This window comes from Sorghum bicolor, chromosome 9, assembly GCF_000003195.3.
Source record: "Sorghum bicolor cultivar BTx623 chromosome 9, Sorghum_bicolor_NCBIv3, whole genome shotgun sequence".
NCBI lineage: Eukaryota > Viridiplantae > Streptophyta > Magnoliopsida > Poales > Poaceae > Sorghum > Sorghum bicolor.
The window spans coordinates 8,548,451-8,575,941 of NC_012878.2; the positions used below are offsets into that span (position 1 = coordinate 8,548,451).

At 41.3% G+C, this 27,491-nt stretch overlaps 2 protein-coding genes across 3 annotated transcripts; both read right to left on the reverse strand.

Moving 5' to 3' along the window:
* On the reverse strand, window positions 5,184-11,579 carry LOC8055711 (NAC domain-containing protein 10). Its single transcript, XM_021448245.1, has 7 exons — window positions 11,314-11,579; window positions 9,942-10,074; window positions 9,672-9,852; window positions 7,630-8,162; window positions 6,844-7,059; window positions 6,555-6,644; window positions 5,184-5,497 (listed from the first exon to the last, which is right to left on the reverse strand). Exons 2-7 carry the CDS (start codon window positions 10,056-10,058, stop codon window positions 5,459-5,461), a joined length of 1,176 nt encoding a protein of 391 aa, XP_021303920.1. The 5' UTR covers window positions 10,059-10,074; window positions 11,314-11,579; the 3' UTR covers window positions 5,184-5,458.
* On the reverse strand, window positions 19,765-26,220 carry LOC110430052. 2 transcript variants are annotated; one of them, XR_002447246.1, is made up of 2 exons: window positions 23,942-26,220; window positions 19,765-20,197 (listed from the first exon to the last, which is right to left on the reverse strand). XR_002447246.1 is itself a non-coding variant. In XM_021446909.1 (2 exons), exons 1-2 carry the CDS (start codon window positions 24,477-24,479, stop codon window positions 20,095-20,097), a joined length of 627 nt encoding a protein of 208 aa, XP_021302584.1. In that variant the 5' UTR covers window positions 24,480-26,220; the 3' UTR covers window positions 19,765-20,094. The 2 variants fall into 2 exon arrangements, 1 of the variants encoding a protein (XP_021302584.1); XM_021446909.1 differs by having other exon boundaries at window positions 19,765-20,183.

A 27,491-nucleotide genomic window follows, 5' to 3' on the forward strand; every position in this document is an offset into this window, starting at 1 on the left:
GAGGACCCGGTAGCAGCTGCCATATGCTCTTTGTACTTATTTTTATCAACTACTATAAATTTCTTATTTTGTGAACCATGAAATTAAATGAGGCATATACTTAAAAAACCCAAAATTTCTCTATTTCTAAACCATGAAATGAGGCAATTAAAGGTCCATACTAGTTTTCATGAGCTACTATAAGATCCCTTCATCTACATATGCAAACTATCAAGTGTTTTTTGAGTTCAAATGCCATATAAATAAAAAATATCCACCATGATTTCCAATCTAGAAAACCACACATTTCTCTATTTCTAGACCATGAAATGAGGCAATGAAAGGTGCATACTAGTTTTGATGAACTAGCTACTATAAGTTTCCTTCATCTTCATATTCAAACTATAAATTGATTTTGAGGTCAAATGGTATATAAATAAAAAATCCACCGTCATTTCCAATCTAAAAAACTACAAATTTCTCTATTCCTAAACCCATGAAATGATCCATACTAGTGATAAAACATATGGGAGGATGAACTTAATAACCTTTAGAACCAAAGAATGGATGGAGGAATGAAGTCTTCACCAATCCCGCAAGCATGAACTTCTTCTAGGAGGAAGAATAGAGAGCAGGCACAGAGCAAGAAATGCTTGGGGGAGGAAGAAGGAGAAAGTATATAGCCCAGGACTGGTAGCTCCAACTAGGACGAAAGGGCAACCTTTAATCCCAGTTTGAGTCACCAGCCTAGAATCGAAAGTCTGTTCTCTACTAGTGTAACATAGATCAAGGCAAGGCGATCACCACATATTGGTCTCGCATGCTGGCAATTGGTATAATATTCATCCCAACCCTATCGCTATTAGCACTAGCCTAAGACCTATCTTAATGGGGTTTCATAACTCAGTTCCCAACACATTAATATTTTTTGGAATCAGTGTAGAAGAGTTTTATCCATAAAACTTTCATCATCTCTCTCTTCATCAATATGAAAAGGATGAAAATGGAACGGAAATATTCCGAACCGACCGCTTTCGTTTTCTATATTATAATATCTTTTTCTATATTTCGATACCTGTGGGGGTATAAACCCCTATACCCTCATGGGCCTATATGGGCCGCACCATCAGAGGTGGCTCGGCCCACAGGATGAAGACGTGCGGCGCACGACTGGTCGGCGTGCACCGCAAGGCTACAAGATTTTGTACCAAATAGGATACTTTACTTGTAACTCTGTCCCTTCACGATATATAAGGAGGGGTAGGGGTCCCCTAGAGGATAGATCATACATCATATTCTCTCAACACAAATCAATACAACCAGACGCAGGACGTAGGTATTACGCCAACTCGGCGGCCGAACCTGGATAAAAAGCTTGTCCGTGTCTTGCGTCACCATCGAGTTCGTAGTTTGCGCACCGTCTACCGATAAACTACTACTGTGGGTATACCCCAAGGTAGACTGCCGACCAGCTTTCGTCGACAGTGGCGCGCCAGGTAGGGGGTGTGCGTACAGCTCTCCCGACGAACAAGATGGCCATCATCCCCGACTTCGCGGCCATGGCGGGCGACTTCACGTTCACCGTCAGCTTCAACAACTTCACCGCCATGACCACGGAGGAGGTGTAGATCCGATCTGCGCCAACCACTTCTTCATCGACGTCGGCGGCGGCTTCAACCACGCTGGCTACGACTCCGACTACTCCAGCAACATCTCCGACCACGCCGACAACGCGTCACCCGCTTCCCTGCTACAAAGGGAGGCAGATCGACAACACCTACCTGCTCGGGCCATCGACCAAATTGTTTGGCCTACTTGCTCTGACCACCAGTCGCAATAATAATCGCCGCGAAGAACGACGCTACGACAACAGCGACCACCGTCATGACAAGTCGAAAAGCTCGAAGGCCGGACAATTTTGTCGTCACTAACTAGACTTTCTTCCAAAGATAAGTACACTTCTAATATCTTATTTATTTTTGGCATAATATTTTTTATTATCCTTCAAAAACAACTTTTTGTTTAGCCACACTAGTTTTTTCTCCTACACGAGCTTTCCAGAGCCGGTACTGTCTCCGACTCCTCCCTACACGTGCACGAGATCCGCCCTCTGCGTTCCGGGTGGTCGGCAGTAGCTCTCTGGCGAGGCTGACAATCCCACGCGTGTCTAGGTTCCGCACCTCATGCTGATTGTTGGCTAGACCAGAGCTGGTACAAGCTCTAGGATGAATTAACTACTTGTGCTAATTTTATAACAAAAAATCTAAAACTTATCTCAGTACTGATTTTTATCTAAAGTTTATTTATACATCATGTACTACCTATTCTTTATATTTATTTTTCAGGGGTTTGGCCCAGTCGACAAGCTACGCTCGGGGACTCGTCGACTATTCCCTACGCTGTGCCCGGGGACTGCTCCGACCACCGAGCACGTTTACGTTCCCAACCACGCTCGGGGACTTGTCGACTACTCTCTATGCTGTGCTCGAAGACTGCTCCGACCACCGAGCACGTTTACGTTCCCAACCACGCTCGGGGACTTGTCGACTACTCTCTATGTTGTGCTCGAAGACTGTGCCGACCACCGAGCACGTTTACGTTCCCAACCACGCTCGGGGACTTGTCGACTACTCTCTATGCTGTGCTCGAAGACTGTGCCGACCACCGGGCACGTTTACGTTCCCAACCACGCTCGGGGACTTGTCCACCGGTCCCTACGTCGTGCTCGGGGACTATGCCGACCACCGAGCACTATACGCTCGGGGACTGGTCGACCAGCCCACCAATTTGAGAATTCGGGGACTGTACCGACCACCGAGCACTATACGCTCGGGGACTGGTCGACCAGCCCACCAATTTGAGAATTCGGGGGCTGTACCGACCACCGAGCGTTATATGCTCGGGGACTGATCGATTAGTCTATTCAATTGCAGACGGACTGGTAAATTCAATTTTTAGACCTTGCTACAAGGCTCATACTTCGCCTTCCAGCAAGCTCGGGGACTACATCGGTACGATGCATCTGGCGATGCATCTCAGTTTCAGAATTTCTTTGAGGACTTTTCTTTTGACCCTGGCACCACGTGCCTACGTCACCTACTACCAGGCTCGGGGACTAAGTGGGCACACTTCACCTTGCGGTGAATATGCTTGCTTTTTGAAATACTATACTTTTCAGAAAAGTAAAGTGGGCACACTTCACCAGGAAAGAAATCTTTTTTGATTAAGAGCACCATGTATTCTTCGAACAACCTGCTTCTTCGATGTCAATGTTGATCAACTGTCTTTTGAGTTGGTCAAAATACCGTTGCAACTGTTTGGGCGACTTTCCTGCTTATTGAAGACGTCAAGCCTCACTGATCGAAGAAGCTCAAGACGGCGTGTTACATCACAATACATGGTGCTCGGGGACTAGCTGTGGGGGTATAAACCCCTATACCCTCATGGGCCTATATGGGCCGCACCATCAGAGGTGGCTCGGCCCACAGGATGAAGACGTGCGGCGCACGACTGGTCGGCGTGTACCGCAAGGCTACAAGATTTTGTACCAAATAGGATACTTTACTTGTAACTCTGTCCCTTCACGATATATAAGGAGGGGTAGTGGTCCCCTAGAGGATAGATCATACATCATATTCTCTCAACACAAATCAATACAACCAGACGCAGGACGTAGGTATTACGCCAACTCGGCGGCCGAACCTGGATAAAAAGCTTGTCCGTGTCTTGCGTCACCATCGAGTTCGTAGTTTGCGCACCGTCTACCGATAAACTACTACTGTGGGTATACCCCAAGGTAGACTGCCGACCAGCTTTCGTCGACAATACCGTTTATGAATTTTGTCAAACATTAAAATTTGTCAGTTTTAGTTAGTTTCACAACCATTTTTTATACTCTTTAATTGCTAAAATGTAGAAATATCCCGAACCGACCGTGTTCGTTTTCTACACTGTAATTCCGTTTTCGACTGTTTTCGTCGTCATATGATGCCACAATAGTATATTAAGGTCATAAAACTCTAGTCAAATGTTGAGCACCCGCGCTCCTTTCCCCCACGATAGCCACACTAGGGGGCTAGATCCCTAGCTCCGATTCTCCACCAACCTAAAAAGAGACCACAGCCCAAGGAACTAGAAGCAGGACCGCCAGAGCTAGGAAAGTGTAGCTGCGAAGCACGTCATTATGCTTTTGTTCGCAAAGAAAAAAAAAAGATGCACTTTATTATGATGAGCCTCCCTACATCCCTGACGTATTTTTCATCTTGCCTTGCAAAAGTGTACACCACCTCCTCGCTATGGCACATCCTATATATCTTCACGTGTGCCCCTAGTGACCTCCCCACGACCCTCTCCTCTCCTCTCCATGCTGGACTGCCTTCGTTCCTACCATGCCAGCATCGAGTGGCCAGACCTAACAAATTATTGTGCCACTTTGCAGTCCTGGATCACCGAGCCCACACACTAACGCCCTGTTTAATTAGATCCAAAAAGTTTTTGGATTTTGACACCGTAGCATTTTCATTTTTATTTAACAAACATTGTCCAATTATTGAATAACTAGGCTTAAAAAATTCATTTTGCGATTTACATGTAGACTGTACAATTAGTTTTTGTTTTTATCTATATTTAGTGCTCCATGCATGTATCATAAAATTCGATGTGACGAAAAATCTTGAAAAGTTTTTAATTTTGAAGGTGAACTTAACAAGGCCTAAGCCATGCACATGCAAGGGCCATGGACGGAGCCAGGATCTGACCATGTGCGTGTGGGGGCTATTTTGGTATACCAATGATAACAACATGTGACAAAATATGCACGCATACATACACATATATGTATATTGTGTTAGCAAGAGTATAAATAGTAACCAAATCAATATTTCTTTTACAATACAAAAGAAAGTTAAAAGTATAAAATGATATTGAAAATTATAGCGAGAGAAAAAAAATTAAATAGCCCTAAGTCTCTAATTAATCTCTACCCAACTAATCCAATTATCCAATTTAACGTCATAACTAGCTAATTGGTCGTATATACTATGTACACCAATTAGATGTTGTCTAGGAAAAAATACAACAAGAACAAAACAGAGGGAGAAGGTAACATAAATATTAGACATAAATCACATAGATATCAACAAAGACTAACACAAATAAGAGATGACATAAATCAAGTTTTTCCTCATAATATTAAGCTTATAATATGAAAATATATTTATTATATCCTGAACATTTACATGTATATATATTACTTAGCTAGTAATAGAGTTCATCTCAAATGTCATCACCAATGCTCTTAACCTAAAAATTCTAGCTCTACCAAAAAACTTGTGGCAGAGCAGGAAGCACCAGACAGTAATGCAGTATTGATTTGATGCTCCTAGGATTGATTCATGACTTAACAGCTTGATCTGATGGTACAGCTAGCAGTGCTATCCATCTTGGTGGTGATCAGGAGGTCGGTGTTGATAAGGCTGTTTTATCTCCTTGGGAAGAGTTGAAGCTCTTCCTGCACATCCTACATAACAGGAGGAGGCCAACCAATTTACATATCTAAAATTAAATGACATTGGCAATATAGAAATCATAAAAGGTAGAAAAGTAACTTGTATGGTGGTTGTTTCTCCTTTTTTTAGCGTATATATGCAAACTACTTACTCCTATACGACTATGACCAAAATAAGTGTTGTAAATTGTTTCCTATTAAGTATATCTATCTTTTATATTTTCAAACCTCTCTACAAGTTCTATTTCAACATGCAAGCCATCCACATTGCTCCCCACTCATTATCCACATCATCACCCACTAATGCCATGTCAGCCCACTAATTTTCAACCAATTAATGCAAGAACATGTCTACCTCATGCATGCAACGTATTTTAAGGAAGTCCCACAACAACGTGTGGGATATACTTATTAATTCGTATTTTGCATCACAGGTAGAAAATGATTTCCCATCGAATGAAAAGGAAATGATTTGTTTCCTTCATTGCTATTAAAGGAACAACATGAACAGAGAAAATATGAAAAGATAAATATCTTTCTGCAATATTGCAACATCATGTTAATTAGTGAGAATAAACCTGAAACATGCATTAGCCTATATAGCATGGCAATATGAACCCACCAATTTTACTGCATCTATTTTCAAGCACTGCATAGACACAATATATAAGCTGAGGAAAAGAAGAACAATGGTATGACATGATAAGGGAAATATAAAGTTCATGCATCTCTCCATGCTGATTTGCTTTTGAAACTAAAGAAAGTCTGGTCTTGCATTTACACTAGAATTTAGGCCCCAGTCCTGTAAAATGTGTAAAGGCTAGTAGGATAGTCTTTTGTCTAAACATGTGTGCTATAACAAATTATATTAAAGGCACCAAAATCTCACCCCAATAGTGAAGCGAGAATGGGGTGAAAAATTGCAGTCATGTTGAAGGCTTATTTCATGATGACGGCATAAAACGATTAGCAAATAGAGCACCAGATATGTCCAAGGTTACTTTAATCGATCTAATCATATATACAAAGACTATATGAAGCATTATAAAAGGTATAACAGAAAGCTTACCTCTTCTGTGCTTGATGTCTGGCAGGCTATCATGGCTTCTTCCGAACTACAAGGCCTTCTGCAGTCAACTTTCTTCTGCTGCTGCCGATCCTGTTTCAAAATTCATGTTCAAATATAACTCGTATACTATATTACAAAGAAAATGGATTGCATGAGTAAACAGCCAACAGAAATAACAACATGATATTTCCTTTTGAGTATATGTACAAAGAATTAGTAGATGATCTAACGCATCTTTGTCCAATAGTAGCATTTTCAACAAAATGGTCCATGATAGATTGAACAGCACCTCTTGGTTTTCACTGCGCTGTTCAGGGGGACTGAGGGATATTGCACTGCAGGCGATAATTTGGTCGATTCTGTGTTCAAGGGGTGTGCTTTCAACAGAAGGCATAGTGTGCACTGGTTTTACGAGCATTGATCGGACTTCATTATGTTGTGATGGTATGTGGTGGGTTTCATGCAGCAGTCCTTGATCACCAACTAATGGGTTGCCTACACCAACCTGCATCAAAACGGATAAGATTATTATACATTCATGAAAACTCTTTGTGTATTTAAAGGAATTAGAGTCCCTTACACATTAACTAGCTAGTTCAATTGAACAAAAGGGGATCGTTAGTATAATTGTTTCTTTTGTGGTCGGAGGATGCAATTCTATCCAGAAGTTTGTCTTAGTGGTTTGTTCTCTGCTTGCTTTATTGTGTGTGTGTAACTATGTATTTGGCTCTTCAAAGTTGGACATATACCAATTATATGTTGATTGTTCTCCATGTAATAATTTGACTATTAAAACATATTGTATTTATTTTTTATAAAAAATAAAGGTGAAAAATGCTTGGATGCTAAAAGGAAAGGGTTATTTCATGATTATCTATAGATGTATACGAGAATGGACTAATAGCTTGCAAGTTGCAAGCTTGCATAATTAGAAGACCAAGTCTCGGATACCGGCATATTCAAATGCATTCCAAACTAACTAATATTTTGCTAATTTTGTTCAATATAATGCAAAAATTCTAAAACTCCTGAATCTTGATCTAGAATAAAGGGAACAACTATAGTAACAAATTACCTCACGGGACATCCTGGCAGAAGTAAATCTGCTCTGGCCATCAGCCTGCCTCTGCTGTAGGTGCTGCTGCAGTTGTATCATGGCATCCCCAGCTTCAGCGGCTGCCGCACCGCACCCAGGGAGCATATCTTTCATGGCCTCTGAGGTCACTTCTACCCTTTCATCATTCTGTCCCATCATTGTCGCGGTAGGACGCAGCTGCTTCTGCTGATAGAAGACCTTAGACACGACCAGCTCCCCGTCCTTCTCCTCCCTGCCGAGGTGGTATTGGTGCATCACCCAGTTGGTCTTCTCTGGTTTCCGTTGCTTTCCATAGCTATTGTACAGCACTAGGGTCTTCTTCCACCCCTTCTGCTGACCACCAACGAGCACAGGACGTGTCTTGCCGGTCTTATGCCAGCACGCCTCGCCAACATCATCGCAGCTGCGAAGGCCACGTTCTGACTTGATCTTTCTCCTCTTCCTTGTACCAGAGGTGTAGGCTTTGGATGGCCTATGGAAGAAGTGCTTGCTAACTCCATTTCTTGTCACACCTAGTGATAATCAATTAACTATATGTAAGCATTAGAGTTTAAGCAGTCAGGGCATATATAAAACTAACAAGTTGAGATGTGTATCAGTTAAACTGTTTTGACTCATACTAATATGTAAGTTCTGGTTATTAGTGTTAATTATGGCTACAGCCTACAGGTGCATGTTTATTCACATATTTAACCACTATACTATACATAGCAAATTAAGTGTAGAAAACTAACCCTAGCTGGAGAAAGAAAAGGTAGCCTAGGGCTATAGCTATCTATATTTTGGAAACTTACTGCATCTTCCCATCACGAGGGAGAGGTAAACAAAGTGTGCCCGGCGCCAATTTTGCATAGATAAAAAATGTATTTGCAAACATCCCATAGACATGTGGAGGTGGATAATATCAAATCCATTAAAAGATGATAGATGGAGCACACCAAGTTCAAGTGACCAACAAGAGTATGAGATCATGTATATGGCCACATTATAGATGTAGACTTTGATTGAAACAATAATTCTTCGATCAGTGAAACAATAATAGAACTCAACTGCAACAAAAACTAGATGAATTCAACAAAGGTGGCGAATCTAGGAGGAACTAGGCAGTTTTTTATTATTAAGTAAATCCTTTTACATTGGCCATGCAATTCAATGCAATTACTGCACAACACGTAGCCCCTCATGCTGGATGGAGATCACAATGCACACGCATGGCCCTAGCTTGACCTTCAGGCCATACCGTATGATTCGGCCTTATCCTCACTCACACAACCATTGTTTTCCAACGATTTCTGCCTTCCTCTCCTATCTCTTTCTCTCCCTCAATCCATGGCTGCCATATAGGCCCTCCTCTCACAAATAGAGCAGATCCAATGTCATTGAGCCTCCTCCAACAAGTTGAGTGGATCTGATGACCCCGACTAGGTTAGTGGTTAGGGTTTATGGGTTTCGAGTTTGGAGTTGAGGATTTCTTTGTTCTCAGCTATAAATGAAAATTTGGGAAGGTCGATGGACCGGCGGCGGTGGTGGTAGGGGAGGGGAGGCAGGGGTGCTGCACATCGGGCGGTAGGAGAGGCCGGTTGGGCCAGTGCTAACGGCAAGGGTGTTGGCTTGAGAGGGAGGAGGTGGATACTGTGATTAGGGTATGGTTGTAAGTGGTTTGGAGGTTACATTATTTTGTCATCGGAGCAGAAGGGTGGTGGCATTTCATCGTCGGAGCTAGGGGGAGGCCAGGTTGCTCAATGGAGAAGTGTGCGTGTGGTATGCTAATAGCATGGTCGTGCATGCATTAACCATATCCTTTTTATTAAGAAGAGAACAGACACATAAATTCAAGACGAGAGAGAATCTAAGTGATTAGGTGTTTGACCACACCTCCCACCTAACTATATGAGCTAGGCTCCTTTCTAAAATTAGGTAGATTCTATCAGGTCCTACTTCCAAATTAGTAGTAGCTGATAAAACATAGCTGATGATGGTGGCAATGTGTGTGTATAGGTTGAAGGGGAGTGTCATCGCACCTGGGAGATTCTCAGGATGGGTGTAGCAAATGCCATCGTTTCCTTGATCAATTGTGTGTATAAAGTCACCAATCAGGGGGTGTGCTCTGGAGCCTCCTTCCTTCACCATGGACTCCAGGTGCTCTATGAGCTCCTGGTCTGATGGATCAAACTTGACACCTGCTGGAAATCCAACCATGTCCTGCAATAGCAGCATTTGAATGCACATGCGTATGTATGAGAATTTAGAAAAAAATATCATTGCTACTGCAAACTAGTAACTTAGCATACTGGATTGCAGTCGAGCTCATGGTCGCAACTAGGGCAGCGCCGTGAAGCTGGTGTCGACCGTTGTTGGTCCTTAAGCTTCTCATCAGTGAGGTCAGAGGTGCTGTTGCTGCTGCACATGGCGTTTGAGTGCTCCCTATTGATGGTGGATTCACACATTTATTTTATGCACAGTAGATTGAAATTTTAAAAAAAAAACAGAAAAAGAGCTGGATGTTGTATTAAAATGAAGAAGCTAGCATGATGCGTTTTAGAAAGATGCTGGCCTAGTCCGCAAGGACGACTATAATCCGTAGCCGTGACCGTCAAAGAGAGAAAAGCAATTGTCAAAAACGTTAGATGAACTTTAATAAGTGTTCTGCTCCCGGCCCATACCAAAGTGAAGCCTTATCTTTGATCTTCTGTAAAATTTGATGCCTCTTTCCACTAGAAAATCCCGTGCATTTCTTTCTTCCTGCACTTCAGCAACCCAAGACTATAATGCTGGAATGAGATCGCTGTCTTGCGACTGATGGGATGCAGTGGATGCTTTCCACCAAACTCTGGTACTGAATCCCTCGCTGACTAAGCATGTGATCAAAAGCTGTGCTACCCAACCAAATTAACAGACCCTTTCCAAATACGCCTAGTGAAGCAGCAGTATGTAAAAGTGGATGCCCAATTCCAGGTTGCAATGGTAAAGGGGCCAAAGACCAGAATCTATAAGAAATTCATATTCGGTTTTAAATTGCAAGCAACCAGAATAATTTGAATTATGGAGGAGCCCAAACTTTCGAAATGTTGCTATTATAATAACTAATAAGCACAATAAAGAACTGATGAGGATAAGTTGAAATAAGAATTTCGCAGGTAGGTGGCTCTGGATTTCCTTCAACTTTAAAACAGGAGACTGAAAGCATGTAATGTGAACCTCCTGATTATTCAGTTAAATAGTAGTAGCCTCACCAAAGCTAAACATCATCAGTTCACTGGGGAAAAGACCCATATATCATATATATATATATATGGACAGTTGGACACTACTAGTCATCTGATTTCTATTTTGAACACGCAGATCATTCCAGCCACGGATCACCAGATTCTCTTACCAAGTTGCCACTGCAAAGAGCCCAGAAATGGGTGCACGCGACGCAAGTATTCAAACAGTGGGGACGGGGGGTAAACAACGAGGTAATAAATCGAAAACCCAGGGGTAGACAAGGTAGGTCGGTGTGGTGCTGTGGCTGAGAGGTTCAGAGCTACTGCGAACCCCAAATCATGCACAACGCCGCCCAGCAGGACATTCAGATCATAGATCTGACGAGCGCAGTAAAGAAAACCGAGAAACGCACGAGATCGAGAGAAAAAAACGCGAAAAAATGGAAAAGGAGCTCACAAGGTGGCGGCGGCGGCGGTCCGTGGTCGCGAGGCAGCTCGGATCGCTGCGGTTGCCGGCCGGAGCGGGTGAAGAGGAGCAAGAGGAGTGGAGAACGCCAACCAAGCAGCGGAGAGCAGAAGCAGATCGAGGCGAGGCCGAGGGGGTTGGGTTGTGTGAAGGGGAAGGATCCCGGCCGTGCGGGCTTTTTGTGTGCCGGCGCCGCTTCCTTGCTACCCAAGCCACCGCGGAGCTTCGGGCACCGTCACTGCTCTCTCGCTATCACCGCATCTGATGGGATGGGACCGAAGAAGAAGTAGCCTGGGGGGGCTGGGGTCCACCGGCCGGACACGAGAGAAGTGCATGCTCCTCCAATCTTGCTCGGGAAGCGTCGGCCGCCGAAATAAGACGTCAGCGAACGTAATACGGCCTCAACCACCGGTCAAACGCGGTTAGACCCTTTTTGACGGCTCTAAACACCCTGGAATGGAATTTTTCAAGCGTTATTCTTGTTTAGGCCTTGTTTAGTTCACCCAAAAAAAACCAAAATTTTTCAAGATTTCTCGTCACATCGAGCATTAAATATAGATAAAAATAAAAAACTAATTATACAATTTGTCTCTAAATTGCGAGAAGAATCTTTTGATCCTAGTTACTCGGATAATTTTTGTCAAATAAAAACGAAAATGTTACCGTGTCGTTTTCCCAAAACATTTCGGAACTAAGGCATTGTTTACTTCAAAAAAATTTTGCAAAATAAGAATAGTAGTATTTTCGTTTGTATTTGACAAATATTGTTCAATTATGGACTAACTAGGCTCAAAAAATTCGTCTAGTCAACTCCGATCAAACTGTGCAATTAGTGTTTATTTTCATCTATATTTAATACTCTATGCATACGTCTAAAGATTCGATGTGACGGGGAATCTGAAAAATTTTGCAAAATTTTTGGGGAACTAAACAAAGCCTAAACAAGGCCTTAGTTCTCTACCGAAAAACTTTTCATTCATTACATCAAATCTTTGGACACATGCATGAAGCACTAAATATAGACGAAAACAAAAACTAATTGCACAGTTCGGTTGTAAATCGTGAGACGAATCTTTTAAACCTAATTAGCCTATGATTAGCCATAACTGCTACAGTAACTCACATGTGCTAATGACGGATTAATTAGACTTAATAAATTTGTCTCTTAGTTTCCACGTGAGTTATGTAATTTATTTTTTATTACTCTATATTTAGTACTTTAAATATATGCCAACATATTTGATGTGAGACCCAAAAAATTTTCTGTCTTGGACTAAACAAGGCCTTAGTTATCAAAAGTTTTTAGATTTTGAAACTATAGCATTTTCATTTGTATTTGACAATTGTTGTTCAACAATAGACTAACTAGATTCAAAAGATAAGTCTTGTAAATTACAGATAAACTGTATAATTAGTTTTTGTTTTCGTATATATTTAATGCTCCATGCATGTGCCCCAAGATTTGATATATCGGAGAATCTTAAAAAGTTTTTGAATTTTGGAGTGAACTAAACAAGGCCTAAGAAAATAATTTAACAGTAAACTAGATCTGTTCGCTTATCTAAAAGGTCATAGCTAAAAGTACTATTAGCTGATTTATTATGAGAGAAAAACACTGTTGGCTGACAGAAAAAATACGGTTTATAAGACAAGGAAACATACTCTGTCAGCAAAAGTTAACATCTTGTTCTAAACTCTAAAATAAGCCCTCACAGTCTAGAAAAATAGAAAAATAAATATATACAGTATTATGTAGCGCCAACCTATAGCATTGAGTAATTAACAAAAAAATGTTATTTACTCCTTCATTTCAAATTATAAGACGTTTTACCTTTTTTAGATGAGAGAATTATTTTCTTAGCCCTAAAAAAAGTGCCTCTTAGTTTCTTAGCCTTTTTTGGTCAAACTTAGTTATTTAGCCCTAGATTCGACTTTTGCTTGGTTTTATGGCCCTACTGTTAGTTTGATGAGGTAATGGGGTTAAGTAGTACAGGAAAAGACTATTTTGCCTTTGGTGCTGAATGAAAAAGAGCAGTAGCCTACATATGCATTGTACAGGTTTTTCAGATGGCTTAATATCACTATATATATATTCAAGTGACATGACAATTATTATTACGTATGTGTGCACTTGAATTTATAATTGTCATGTGCCAATATATATAAAAATAGTGACCCCATGCTTCAAAAAACTATTGCAGATAATATTGTAAAATTATTGATATTAAGCCATGTGAAAACCCGTACAGTGCATATATATGCTACTATTCTTTTTCATTCAGCGCCAGGGGCAAAATAGTCTTTTCGTGTACAATTTAACCCCGTTACCCTATTAAACAAACAGAAGGGCATAAAACCAAGCAAAACTCGAATCTGAGCTAAATAACTAAGTTTGATTAGAATGGCTAAGAAACTAAGAGGCACTTTTTATAGGGCCAAGGAAATAAAACTCTCTTTTTGAGAGAAGATATTAGCTTTTTGTATGTGCTTAGACATACACTATGTCTAGATACATAGCAAAAGAAATAAATCTAGAGAAATGAAAACATCCAATAATTTAGAATGGAGGGGGTATATAATATAAGACAAACCGTTAATTATCAGCACATATATATTTAAGAATTAGGCTGCTTGCTTGCTTGCTTGCCGGTTGCTAGCCTCCAAGCACTATCACCTCAATTTTTTTTGGCTCCATGACACGATGACATATAGAGCCTGTTTACTTGGCAAAAAAGTCATAATTGAAAGTATTATTTGCTGATTTATTATAAGAGAAAAATATTATTGAATAATTAGTACATTCGACATATAAGCTCAAGCGAATAGGCTCTAGTTTGGCCCGTGCCAATACTAGATCTTGTTTAGTTCCAAACAATTTTGCAAAACGGATTTTTGTTTGTATTTACCGAATATTGTCCAATTATAAACTAAATTGGCTCAAAAGATTTGTCTTGCAAATTACATGTAAACTATGCAATTAGTTATTATTTTATTGACCCTAGTGTCTCTCGCTAACGTTTTGCAGATTGCACTTTGATGTTAGCACCTAGACATGACTCGGCGAGTTGGATCAAAATGGAGTAGTGAGAGGATGGATCCGAAATTTTTTTGGTTTTTAGTATGGTAGCACTTTTGTTTTTATTTGACAATTATTATCTAATTATAGATTAACTAAGCTTAAAAGATTCATCTCATGATTTACAAGCAAATTGTGCAATTAGTTTTTGTTTTCGTCTATATTTAATGCTTTTATGCATGTGCCGCAAGATTCAATGTGACGGAGAATCTTAAAACGTTTTTGGTTTTTGGGTGAACTAAACAAGGTCATAGATGGAATTACATAGTGCCAAGTTACAAGAAATAATATAGAGATTCCTAGAGCTGGCATAGACATTCATCATAAAGGCCTTGTTTACTTCCGAAAAAATTTCGGATTTTAACACTGTAGTATTTTCGTTTTTATTTGACAAATATTATCCAATCATGGACTAACTAGGCTCAAAAGATTCATCTCGTAATTTACAGGCAAACTGTGCAATTAGTTTTTATTTTCATCTATATCTAATGCTTCATGCATGTGCTCCAAGATTTGATATGACGGGGAATCTTGAAAAGTTTTTGGTTTTCGGGGTGAACTAAATAAGGTCAAACTTTAGGCCTTGTTTAGTTCACCTCAAAAACCAAAAAATTTTTCAAGATTCTCTGTCACATCGAATCCTGCGACACATGCATGAAGCACTAAATATAAATGAAAATAAAAACTAATTGCACAGTTTATCTATAAATCGCGAGATGAATCTTTTGAATCTAGTTAGTCCATGATTGAACAATATTTGTCAAATAAAAATAAAAGTGCTATAGTACCAAAAACTAAAAAGTTTTCGAAACTAAACAAGACCTTACATAGAAACATCAGCACAAAATATTATTGCAGCAGGTGATGGTGGTTGGGGTGAAGAGAGAGAGGAGGTCTGACATTCGATGGGACAAGAATAGCACCTTCGGACTTTTGACCGAATCAAACGAATGATATATATACATAGCATATCTCTACAGGTGGTGGTCAATACCAACCGTATATAGAAATGAATTGACCACCGCATGTAGAAATATCTTTCTACATGCGGTTGCATTGACCACCGCCTGTATAAGTTTTAAAATATTTTGTCTTTTATTTTTGTATTGTTATATTTTGTTTATTTTGTTTCTATTATCTTGTTTCTATTATTTCTATACATTGTTTTATTATTATTTTTATATTGTTTCTATTGTTTTGTTTATATTGTTTCTATATTATTTTATACGTTGTTTCATTATTATTTTTATATTGTTGTTATATTTTGTTTATTTTGTGTCTATTATCTTGTTTCTATTGTTTATATATTATTTTTATACATTGTTTCATTATATTATTTTCTGTCTTATTTTTTATAATGTTGCTAGGGATTCAATAGTGTCTCACATGACGTTGCAGGAAAAAATATAACCATGTAAATGCAGAGAAGGGTAGCATAATCTATACATTATAAAATATACACATTATAACATAAATGGATTACATGATAAATAACAAACATAATCTAGCCAGCTACTTTTCTTCCTTGTCCACCTGGGTGCACCCAGGGTAAGGAATTGTGTGGGATGTTACGCTCAACATTCCTTGTCTTCACTGGATGGTCTATAAAAGAGACATGTCGCTGAACTAGTTAAATCCTCTAGATTAGATACACCATCAATTATTATAGCTTGTTGCTTTCCAGGAAAAACTACATGCTTTGACTTATGTGTATTTTTTTCTCATTCTTAGAAAGGATCTGTTCAGCATAGAAGACCTTTGTAGCACGGTTAGCAAGGATCCATGGGTCATCTATGTAACCTACCTTACTTAGATCAAGAACTCTGACCCCATAGTTATCCACTGTGACATGTTTGTCTTCGACCCATTGACATCAAAATATGGAGACCTGAAATGCACCATAGTCTAGTTTCAATATATCCTCAATGAAGTCAAAGTATGTACTAATCTCACCAGTTTCATCGTCTATGGCCTCGCATTGAACACTGTTGTTTTGTGTCATGCTCTTTTTGTCCTTAGACTTGGTACAAAATATGAAGCCACTAATGTCATAGGTCTGCCATATCGAGACCTAGCGTGATGGTCTAGATGCCAATGCCTTAATGGTTCGTTCCTTAATTGTTTTCTCAGGTGGAATGTCCTGCTCCATTAGCAATATGTTGAATCAAGTCTTATGTTCCTTCATTACCTAATCGTTCGTGTGCCCATGATTATATTCGCGAAGCTCATTCATGTGTTGCTCGATCAAAGGCTCCATTATCGAGAGCTGATGTAGGATGTTGTGATGTGCCTCGAGGACTGTATTGTAATCTGGTGGGATGAATGATTTACGTCTTGTTCTCCCACTTACATGCAGCCTATCCTCTTGTCGTGACAGGCAGACCTATTGCAACTTGGTCTTTTAGGACACTATTGCAGAATGGACCTCCGAACTCAATGGCCTCTTTGGTACAGTACCCTTCTACCATAGATGTCATAGGACGAGCACGAGTTGATACATAGCTATTTAGTATTGACATGAAATGCTCATATGTCCATATTTTATGAAAGTACATGGGACCCAATGCCTGTATTCGTGGAACCAAATGCACCACAAGGTGCACCATGATATCGAATAATGATGGAGGGAAACACATTTCAAATTGTGACACTGTCTCACAGCAAATTCCTGAAGAGACACCAACTCATCTCTGTCAATTACCTTTTGTGAGATCTTGTTGAAAAAGTAGCATAATCGAAAGACTACCATCTTTAAGAACACAGAATTTATAGCCCTGATGGCAATAGAGAGGAAAGTAGTCAGCATGATATGATAATCATGTGAGTTGTAGTTGGTGAGTGTAAGGTCTTTCATTGACACACTACTCCATATGCTGGAGCAGAATCTAGATGGGACTTTCAAATTCTTTAACCACACACACATTGCATGTTTCTCATCTATGTTGAGGTTGTAGCTTGCTACCGGAAGATGCTACTTCCTATTTTCTAGAAGAACAGGGTGAAGTTCTTTTTTTGCCTAACTGTGCCATGTCCATGCGTGAATTGAGTCCTTCCTTTGTCTTTTCCTTTATGTCTAGCAAGGTGCTAATTAGGCTTTCAAACATGTTCTTCTAAACGTGCATACCATCGATCGTGTGGCGTACATCTAACTCTTTCTAGTATAGCAAATACTCGAAGAAAATAGACTTCTTTTTTAATGTAGCCCCTAGAGTTGGTTTGACATCCTTTCTTGGTTTTCTGTCTTTTCTCTTCAATCCAAAAATAAATTTGATTTTGCTGACTATTTGAAAAACTCTTTGTCCTTTACTATTACCAAATGGTGCAGTAGAGTGTACTTTATCATTATTATTAAAGTACTTATCCATCTTTTTCAGGCGGTACCTATGCCCTTTCGATAAGAAGCGTTTGTGCCTCATGTACACTAACTTCTTAGATCCATCAAGGAACACATAAGCAGTTCCACCTATGCATACTACGCAACCAATCTTTTCCTTGAACTATCCTGATAATGTAAAGACAGATGGGTAACCGTTGATCATAGCAAACATAATTGCTCGTAGCGTGAATTTCATGTGCTCCATTAAGCCCTTGTTTAGTTCACCACAAAAACCAAAAACTTTTCAAGATTCTCTGTCACATCAAATCTTACAGCACATGCATGGAACATTAAATATAGACAAAAACAAAAACTAATTGCACAGTTTATCTGTAAATCACGAGATAGATCTTTTGAGCCTAGTTAGTCCGTGATTAGACAATAATTACCAAAAAAATAAAAGTAGTACAATACCTAAAACCAAAAAAAAATTCGGAACTAAACAAGGCCTAAGGGCTCAAAAAAAACATCCATGTCAACTCCAAGTTGTGTAGGTCTAGAAATAAGGATGGTTAACAAAAGGTACTTTCGCTTTTGCATCAACCATGGAGGAAGGCTGTAGATGGTGAGGATCACCGGGCTTGTGTTGTGCTTGCTGCTTCTCTTGACAAATGGATTCATTCTGTGTGTACTTAGTGTGAACCTAACATTTCTTGGTTCGTCAGCAAAGTCTTGGTGGTTGTCATTAAAATCTTGCCACTACTTGCCGTTGGCTGGATGCCTTAGCTTCCCGTCATTTTTGTGCTCATTAGAGGCATGTCAGCTCATAAGTTAGGCATCCTTTGGGTTAGCTAACAAACACCTCAATCGATCGACCATAGGAAGGTACCACATTACCAAAGCAGGAATCTTTTTTTGCGCATAGTAGTCTACTTCTTTTTCTTTGCTGTTGGGTTTTGAACTCTGTTGGTTGTTCTTTTGGGTCTTCTTTTGCTTATTTCTGAAGGCAGCACATTCTTCCTCTCTATAGTCTTTATTCGTCTTGTATCTACTTGCATCACAATTTGGACAACTCTTTAAGTCTTTATAATCATCACCGCGGTATAGAATACAGTGATTTCTACACACGTGGATCTTCTCAACACCGATAGTGACCGGACTGATTAGCTTCTTTGCATAGTATGTGTTAGCAGGCACTTTGTTCTCCTTTGAAAGCATGTCAGCGATAATATGCACAAACTGTAGCGTCATGAACTCTTTGGTACAACCCTTAGACTCATCGTATAAAAGCTCTTCTGCAGCCTTCATCTGTTCCCATCCACGGTAGACGGACGGTTCTTGCTCGGGACTCAGGGAGAGAAACGCCGCTCGGCCTTACGGCCGTGGGGACGTTGCCGCCCTTTAGGCGAACGCCGCTGTCACGGGTCGAGCCCTCAGCCGCTAGCGTAGCTGCAGGCATGAGAGCCGCTCGAGGGCCACGAGCACCGGGTCGAGGCCGCCGCGCGGGTGCGCCAGCAGCGGCGCGAAGCCGCTTGTTGGCTGCAGGCAGCGGTCCGCAGGTGCAGGGCTTCAAAGTCACGTTATGGCTGCTAGTCGCAAGGACGGGGCAGCGCCGGGCCACCGGTCGTGGGCACGGATGCCGTGCGGGGGCCTCCAGCCGCCGGGGACAGCCAGCCGCAGCCGTCCTTGCCCACGACCGGTTGCGTGACCTTCGCCGGCTGTTGGTGATCGTTGTAGGACGACGAATGCCCAGAAGCGAAGAAAACATGACCAACACAATTAACATGTTCGTTTCGTACCTTCTGTATGCAGAGATCATCAATTTAATGTAGAGGCAAGCAAATTTGCCTCGATATATGACTTGTGTCACCGTTGGTCTCCACTAGTGCAGGCTGATGTTTTTCGTTCTTGGCGAATCTGCAGCGAAGTGCTCCGGGCTTCGAAGGCCTCTGCTTCTTCCTTTCGAGAGATGGCAGAGAAGGCAATTCGTGCTGATAACATGTTTAACGTAAGAGTGGTTTGATGTAAAACAAGAGACACTAGAGATAAATGAGAGTGGAAACTGTTATCATTATTTTTTTAGAAAAGAAGGTTTTCTCATCTAAGTTTAGCGTTTTGGCGCGCCCGCCTTACAAAAGAGCTTGATGTGACGGCATTAATTGATGCCATAACGCCTAACACTCAAATGGTAGAAACCTCGATATTCAAACTTTCTGAAAACAAATCAGATCGTCGCAATCTCAGAACAATTTTGGAATCTGTGTAGTGAACACCCGATGTTGCCAACCTTGATAAAGACCCCATCTGATTGTACTACATCAGTTCAGGTGGTGTTAATGCTTTTTGTTCCGGCTAGGCTATCACCTCCTCCATGCACATCCTAGCTAGTCTCCTGCTGCATCAGCGAGATCCACCTCTGTAACATCCTTGCAATCTTGAGGATACCTTTAGGCCCCTCCACTTGCGCCCCTAAAAACACAATTCTTCCAAAATTTCCATAATGACCATAAGACAACAGCTGAAATATTATTTGTAACCTGATGATTCTTATTGGTTAGTCAAAAACGAGCAACCGACTCAAAGTCATGACCCAAATTTAGATTAAGGATCTCAAAAATATGACCCCATACCAAATTAGCCACATAACATTCAAAAAAAGATGAATGATAGATTCTCTTTCACCGCAAAGAAGACACGTATTATCCTCCACAGGTCTCCTTTTCGCCAAATTGTCTCGCGTTAAAAGTTTATTTTTAGACAAGAGCCACAGAAACAACTGGACTCTTGGAGGGATATTAAGCTTCCATATTGCATTGACAAACACTGGGGAAATACCTCTAAAATTAACAACATATAATATTTTACTGAAGAACTATATGACCATATCATTTGATCCCTTCCTCTTCAAGGAGGGTGACATCGCTTATCACATTCACCAATTCCCACCAAAGGTTCATACCTTGTTCAGATACTGTCCTTCTAAAAGTAAGCATCAAATTTTCATCATCCTATACCTCACTCACAGTTTTTCCCTGTTGCTCATTAATGACATACAGGGGGCCAATATAAAATAGCTAAGTTTGTATTCCCCAACCACTTATCCTCCCAAAAACGTGTCTTATCCTCTTTCCCTAGATTCCAATGAATACCAATCTTAGCTGCTGCATAGCCCAGATTACTCCTTTCCAAAAAGGAGAAGATCCAACAAAGGAACAACACAAAACATTTGGATTTTCAGTCCTATATTTATAATCTATCTTAGTCCAAATTGCATATTTGTTCAGTTGGTATCTAAAAATCCAGGCACTTAACAGAGCAAGATTAAGACTTCTCAAGTCTGGGACACCTAGCCCACCAACTTCTTTCTTTTGAGCCACTAAGGACTAGTTAGCAAGGTGGTATCTATGCTTTTCTTCTGTATTATTCCATAAAAAATGACCCATATGTGAGTTAATCATATCTATGGTCCATCTATGAAACTTTATAATAGACAAGAGGTATATAGGAATGCTAGCAAGGCACGCCCTCAACAAAGTAGGCCTACCTGGATAGGACAGGAGCTTCACCTCCATCCAGCTATTCTTTTAATTATTTTGTCAATCACAGGTTGTAAATCAACTCTCCTTAATTTCGTGTAATGCAGCGGAACTCCTAGATACTTGATAGGAAAAGCACTGATTTTGCAGCATAAACTTTTAGCGACAGCATTAGTGCTGTCCTCATCCAACCCAATAGTAAGTAAATCACTTTTCTCATAATTGATTTTCATCCCAGACATTTGCTCAAAACAAACTAAGAGCCATTTAATATTACTAATTTTTTCTAGATCATTTTCTAAGAACAGTAAAGTATCATCTGCATATTGTAAACTAATGATCCCTCCTTTGATGACCTGAGGCATCAAACCTGAGATCAAGTTTAGTCTTGCTGCCTTCATCAACATTCTAGTAAAAACGACTGCCACGAGGTTAAAGAGCAATGGCGATAAAGGGTCGCTCTGCCTAAGACCTTTTCTTGGTTTGAAGAAACCACTATTCTCGTCATTAATCCTGACACAAATAGAACCACCTTGCACTACTTTTTTTAATCCAATTAATCCAGATAGCTCCGAAGCCTCTAGTTTTTAACATGTCTGCTAAGAAACTCTAACTAACTCAATCATAGGCTTTTTCATAATCCAATTTGAGAATAATCCCTGACTCTTTACTCTATGGACTTCATGAATAATTTCATGCGCTGCAACCACACTCTCAAGAATGTACCTTCCCTTGATAAACGTTGTTTGATTAGAAGTAATAAGCCTATCCGCCACTGCTATGAGCCTATTATTGAGCATTTTACCAAAAATTTTGAAACTACAATTTAAAAGGCTAATAGGCCTAAATTTTTTCAAAGTCCTGGCATCAAGTTCTTTAGGGATAAGAGTAATCATTGCATAGTTAAGACGGTTGAGATTTAAATCTCCTTTCTCAAATAAATACACTGAGTTCATGAAATCCCCCTTAATTGTTTCCCAAAAGGTTTGATAGAACAGGAAAGGCAAACCATCTGGACCAGGTGCACCCTCAGCATAAGAGCTAAACACTACAGTCCTGACCTCATCTTCAGAGAAAGGAGCATGCAAAGCTTCATTTTCCACAGCCGTTATTAACTCATCCACCTCCCAGAAGTCATCTCTCAACTTAACTCCACTACCAGGTTCTTTACCAAAAATATTTTTATAAAAATTCACCACATGTGCCAACATGTCATGATTATCATCAATCCAACCATCCGGGCTTTCAAGATCCTCAATCCTTTTTTCCTATGTCGTTGATTGGCTATTGCCATGAAATAGGAAGTATTTCTATCACCTTCTTTAACTTGTCTATCTCTAGATCGTTGCCACGCTTTAATCTCTTCCATTTTCCAGATTGCTTCTAGGTCCTTGTTGATTTTCTCTAATCTATCACTCTCTTTAGGATTTAACTCCCTCAACTCAGATTGTCAATCTAAATTTTGGAACTCCTCAAGAAGTTCTTTTTTAAGTTTCTTCAGGCTAGCATTCACATTAATAGCCCAACCCTTAATCTTCTTCCTAAGTAACCTAACTTTAAACTGCCAAATATCAAGAACATCACTAAACGCACAAGGGGTAGCCCAAATTTCCTTCACTAAATCTTTAAAATCAGCTTGTTCCAGCCACCACTTTTCAAACCTAAAAAGACTAGGCTTTTTCCTCTCCTTAGTCCCACTATTTAAAATCAGAGGGACATGGTCACTTGTAGCTATAGCTCTAACCGAGACATACGCTAACGGAAACTTTTGCTCAAACAAAGTCATACAAAGGATCTTGTCTAATGCAGCCATTATAGGAATGTCCTGATTGTTTGTCTAGGTATAAGCCCTGGCAGAATTTTTCAGCTCTATTAAACTGTACATATTAACCATCTCTTTAAAGAGATCTGCCCATTTGAGATTAATATTTCCATTGTTTTCTCCTTTACATTAGACACTATGTTAAAATCTCCCCCAATAACAGTAGGACCCTCCCAGTTATCCAGGAGATTTCTTAATTCTTGCAGAAAATCACCTTTTCCTTCCTCATAAGGTGATCAATAAACCACAATCAATCTCCACACGAGCTTATCACTATTATTCTTAATCATAGCAGCTACGCTATAAGAGCCTACCTGCTAGGAAAGAACTTCAAATTTAATACTATTCACCCCCACCAAAATACCACCGGCGGTACCCACCGCAGGTAAAGCCTTCCAACAGAAGTCCTTATGGACATAATTAAGAAAAGAATCCTGGAAATTTTCTTTCTTTGTTTCCTGGAACCTATGTTATGCATTGAAGGCGGCCTTCCTTATTTAGGCCTCTCACATTCCAAAATGCACCTATCATTGGAAAACTTTTCTATAGAACCTACCACCTTATCTTTAAAGACAACTTGCACCCAAGATGACTACCACATTCCCTACTAATTCTATTAGGAGGACTAACAGAACTCGCCAAAGGCGGAAACTCCACTAATTCTGCTTCAATACTCAAGTTTGCAGGGAGGTTAACCTCAGGGTTATTTTCTGTAAAATTACTCAAATTAGCTAACTCGTTTTCTTTTAAACCATTAATGGTTTCATTAATACTCTGGCTATCAGAGCCCAACTCAATACCAACAGAAATAGCTTTGTCATTCAAAGAAATATTGCTTTTAAAAGCAAAAGAGGATGAATGATTGTTACCTTTCTCAAGATTTTTCACTTTCTTCAGTTCTTGTGCCCTTTGCAAGACAGTTCTCCCATCATCAGGAACCCTTCTTGGTCTCGGAATTCTCAAAATAGGACCCCATCCAGTCTTTCTCTTTTGAGCTTTCTTGCCAACCTCATCCTGATCTCTATTGCCCTCCAAATCAATGTTTCTTAGAAGTCCTGATTCTTCAAGAGAGATCATATCTTCATCATTGAGTGTTTTATCCTCATCATCTAAAGCCTCTAGCTCCATCCTTTTCAACAAATTAGAGCACTCCTCGGTGTCTGCATCCCTACTAACAAACTTTCTAAACTCCTCCCATCTAGAGTCAACACCTGTACGTAACTCCCGATGTGGTAAAGTCCTCTGATTCGCTAGACTCTTAATAGCCAAATCAGAATTGTCATCATCGAGCGCTTTCATATCTCCCATTAGTTTGCCGCTACTTGAGTTCACCATCATGTAATTTCCTTCCATACATTCCTTCAGACAGCTGCCTTGATCTATATCCTCCAAATTCTTGACTTCCATATCAACCTTTTTATACCCCGAGTTGCTGTTGGATTTACTTGATGGGGGGTCTTAGTGTTATCATCAGAGGAAACTTGAGAGTGGTGGGGTTGTTCTTTAGCTAGTGGATCATCATCTAGTAAGTCTTCATCCTCCCCATCCTCACCCAAGTCATCATCCCCTCCACCTCCTCCATCATCCCCTGGAGCAATCTGTGTCTTCTCTTGTTCTGCTTCCACGGTGATGATAATCACATGCAGTTTCTTGTTCATCTCAAATAGCCTTTGGTTTGGAATTTTAGTGTAGTCCTTGCATGCCACCTTGACTCTGACTGTTTCATAGAAGGACTTGAAGAGAGCTGACCAGTCAACTTGTGTCATAAGACCAAAACCAGAGACAACCTGAGCAAACACTCTCCAATGACACCATCTTGGAGGAATACCATTGATCTGAACCCACACCTCTTGTAGTTCCCCATAGGGTTTAAGATCCCCAAGCCACTCTAGAACCTCCACTTGTACCCCATCCTTTCTCAGGCTGAATGAAGGTAATTCTTGATGTTAGATACTTTTTTGTTAGGTGGAAAACAGACTAGGAAATTGCCAGTCTTCAGTTCTCTAATCTGCCATGGCCATTCCTTAGAGAAAATTTCAGACAGCTCACCCTCCAATTTAGCTAGTGTAATATTACCATACTTGACTCTAACAACACCACAATTTGTGAGATTAAGCCACTGAGTTGATTCAACATATAGTATTTCCAGGTGATAGAAGCCTAGTCCCAAGCTAGCACTGCCCACATATGCCGCAACAGGGTGATCACTCTTCCAGGCTGGACAAGCATCCATATGATGACCGGGAATATCACATATGAAGCAGATTTTGGGTTTGGTGCAATTACCCACAAAATGCCCCGGATCTCCACAGTTATAGCATGTTAACTTGTTGTACCGAGGATCGATGACGAACATGTGGGGTGGGTCAGAGGTATCAGTACCTTGGCGTAGCCCTTGCTGACCACCTCTCCTAGGGGCGGGGGAGGTTGCCCCACCGGTAGCGGTGGCCTAGATGGCCCCTATTGTCATTGCAGCAACTGCTGCCGAGGGAGGGGTGGAGGGGGCATGGCGCACCTTGGATATTCCCCTGCGATCATGGCCCCCGGTCCTGCCAACCTGGCTATTGCTTCGGTTGTTGAGGAAACCTCACTGGATTCTATTGTACGTTCCTTTGCGGCCATGGAGGCAGAGGGCGGCACTTAGGCTACCAAACCCATCTCCCACCTTCCTCCATAGGTTTCTTCAACACTTCAGCATAGGTTCCCTTGTCTTCCCCCTTCTTCCAGATGTCTCCCGCGAAGCTGATTTGCACTGGTGGCTTGTGGATTCGATCAGATCGAAGCACAGGGAAGCAATCAGCCACCGATAAATCCTTCCGCTCAACCAGCTCTCGCCTTACCTAGAATAATCGGTCGGATTTGGTGGTGGCGGCGCTGGATGGAACCCTAGGATCCCTCAGGCATGGAGGCGAGTTGATGGCCCAAAGTTGCCCAAAAAACTCAATGACCACCTCGTCCTCACCAATCCTACAATCCTTTGAAGGAACCTTTGCCTTAGAGGACGAGCTTGCTCCTCTCTCTCTGGTATGTGGGGGACGCGAACCCGAAGCCTTCTAACAAGCGGACCCTCTCCCATGGTGGGGTAGCGTGGTCGGCGGGTGGGTGCGGCCATGGTGGTGGGTCAAGCTCACGGTCAGTTCGTGACGAAGGAGACATCTGTTTAACTGTTATAATTATTGATCATAGTTGTTGTCGACGAAAGCTAGTCGGCAGTCTACCTTGGGGTATACCCACGGTAGTAGTTTATCGGTAGACGGTGCGCAAACTACGAACTCGATGGTGACGCAAGACACGGACAAGCTTTTTATCCAGGTTCGGCCGCCGAGTTGGCGTAATACCTACGTCCTGCGTCTGGTTGTATTGATTTGTGCTGAGAGAATATGATGTGATGTCCTAGGGGGGTCCCTTGCCCCTCCTTATATAGTCTGGAGGGCAGGGTTACAGATCTGGAAACTAATCCTAGTCGGTTACAATTGCCATGGATAATTCGATATCAATTCCTATTCTAACCGACTAGAATTCTGCTTGATCTCCACATCTTGTTTCCTTGCGCGAAACTCGGGCTGTCGGATCAAGCCTTGAACTCGTCCCGTAATGGGTCAAGCTTCCTCGCTGAAGTCTAGCCGTAAGGGTATAGGGGTTTATACCCCCACAGCTAGTCCCCGAGCACCATGTATTGTGATGCAACACGCCGTCTTGAGCTTCTTCGACCAGTGAGGCCTGTCGTCTTCAATAAGCGGGGAAATCGCCCAAACAGTTGCAACGGTTCCTTGGTCAACGTTGACATCGAAGAAGCAGGTTGTTCGAAGAATGCATGGTGCTCTAAAAAAAAATTTCTTTCCTGGTGAAGTGTGCCCACTTTGCCTTTTTGAAAAGTAGTAGCATCCAAAAAAGCAAGCAAATTCACCGCCAGGTGAAGTGTGCCCACTTAGTCCCCGAGCCTGGTAGTAGGTGGTGTAGGCACGTGGTACCAGGGTCAAAAGAAAATTCCCCAAAGTAGTTTCGAGAACTGAGATGCATCGCTAGATGCATCGTACCGATGTAGTCCCCGAGCTTGCTGGAAGGCGAAGTATGAGCCTTGTAGCAAGGTCTAAAAAATTGAATTTACCAGTCCCCGAGCATGTCATGCTCGTCTGCAATCGAAAAGACCAATCGACCAGTCCCCAGGCACTTAGTGCGCTGCCTGGAATTATATGTTGCTATACTGCACGACCAGTCCCCGAGCATCGAGTGCTCAGTGGTCGGTGCATGCTTTAAAGCTTTGAGCTTATAGACTGGGCGACCAGTCCCCGAGCGTCGAGTGCTCGGTGGTCGGTGCAGTCCTTGAAGTTCCGAGCTGATAGACTGGGCGACCAGTCCCCGAGCGTCGAGTGCTCGGTGGTCGGTGCAGTCCTTGAAGCTCCGAGCTGATAGACTGGG

Coding starts and splice junctions, on each gene's coding strand:
- LOC8055711 (XM_021448245.1), bottom strand. CDS start 10,058: ATGTGCAGCAGCAACAGCACCTCTGACCTCACTGATGAGAAGCTTAAG. Junction 7,060..7,629: donor CTGCCAGGATGTCCCGTGAG/GTAATTTGTTAC, acceptor GTTTTGATGCAG/GTTGGTGTAGGCAACCCATT. Junction 5,498..6,554: donor AGACATCAAGCACAGAAGAG/GTAAGCTTTCTG, acceptor CCTGTTATGTAG/GATGTGCAGGAAGAGCTTCA.
- LOC110430052 (XM_021446909.1), bottom strand. CDS start 24,479: ATGGAAGTCAAGAATTTGGAGGATATAGATCAAGGCAGCTGTCTGAAG. Junction 20,184..23,941: donor AGTGAAAAATCTTGAGAAAG/GTAACAATCATT, acceptor TTGTGTTTTTAG/GGGCGCAAGTGGAGGGGCCT.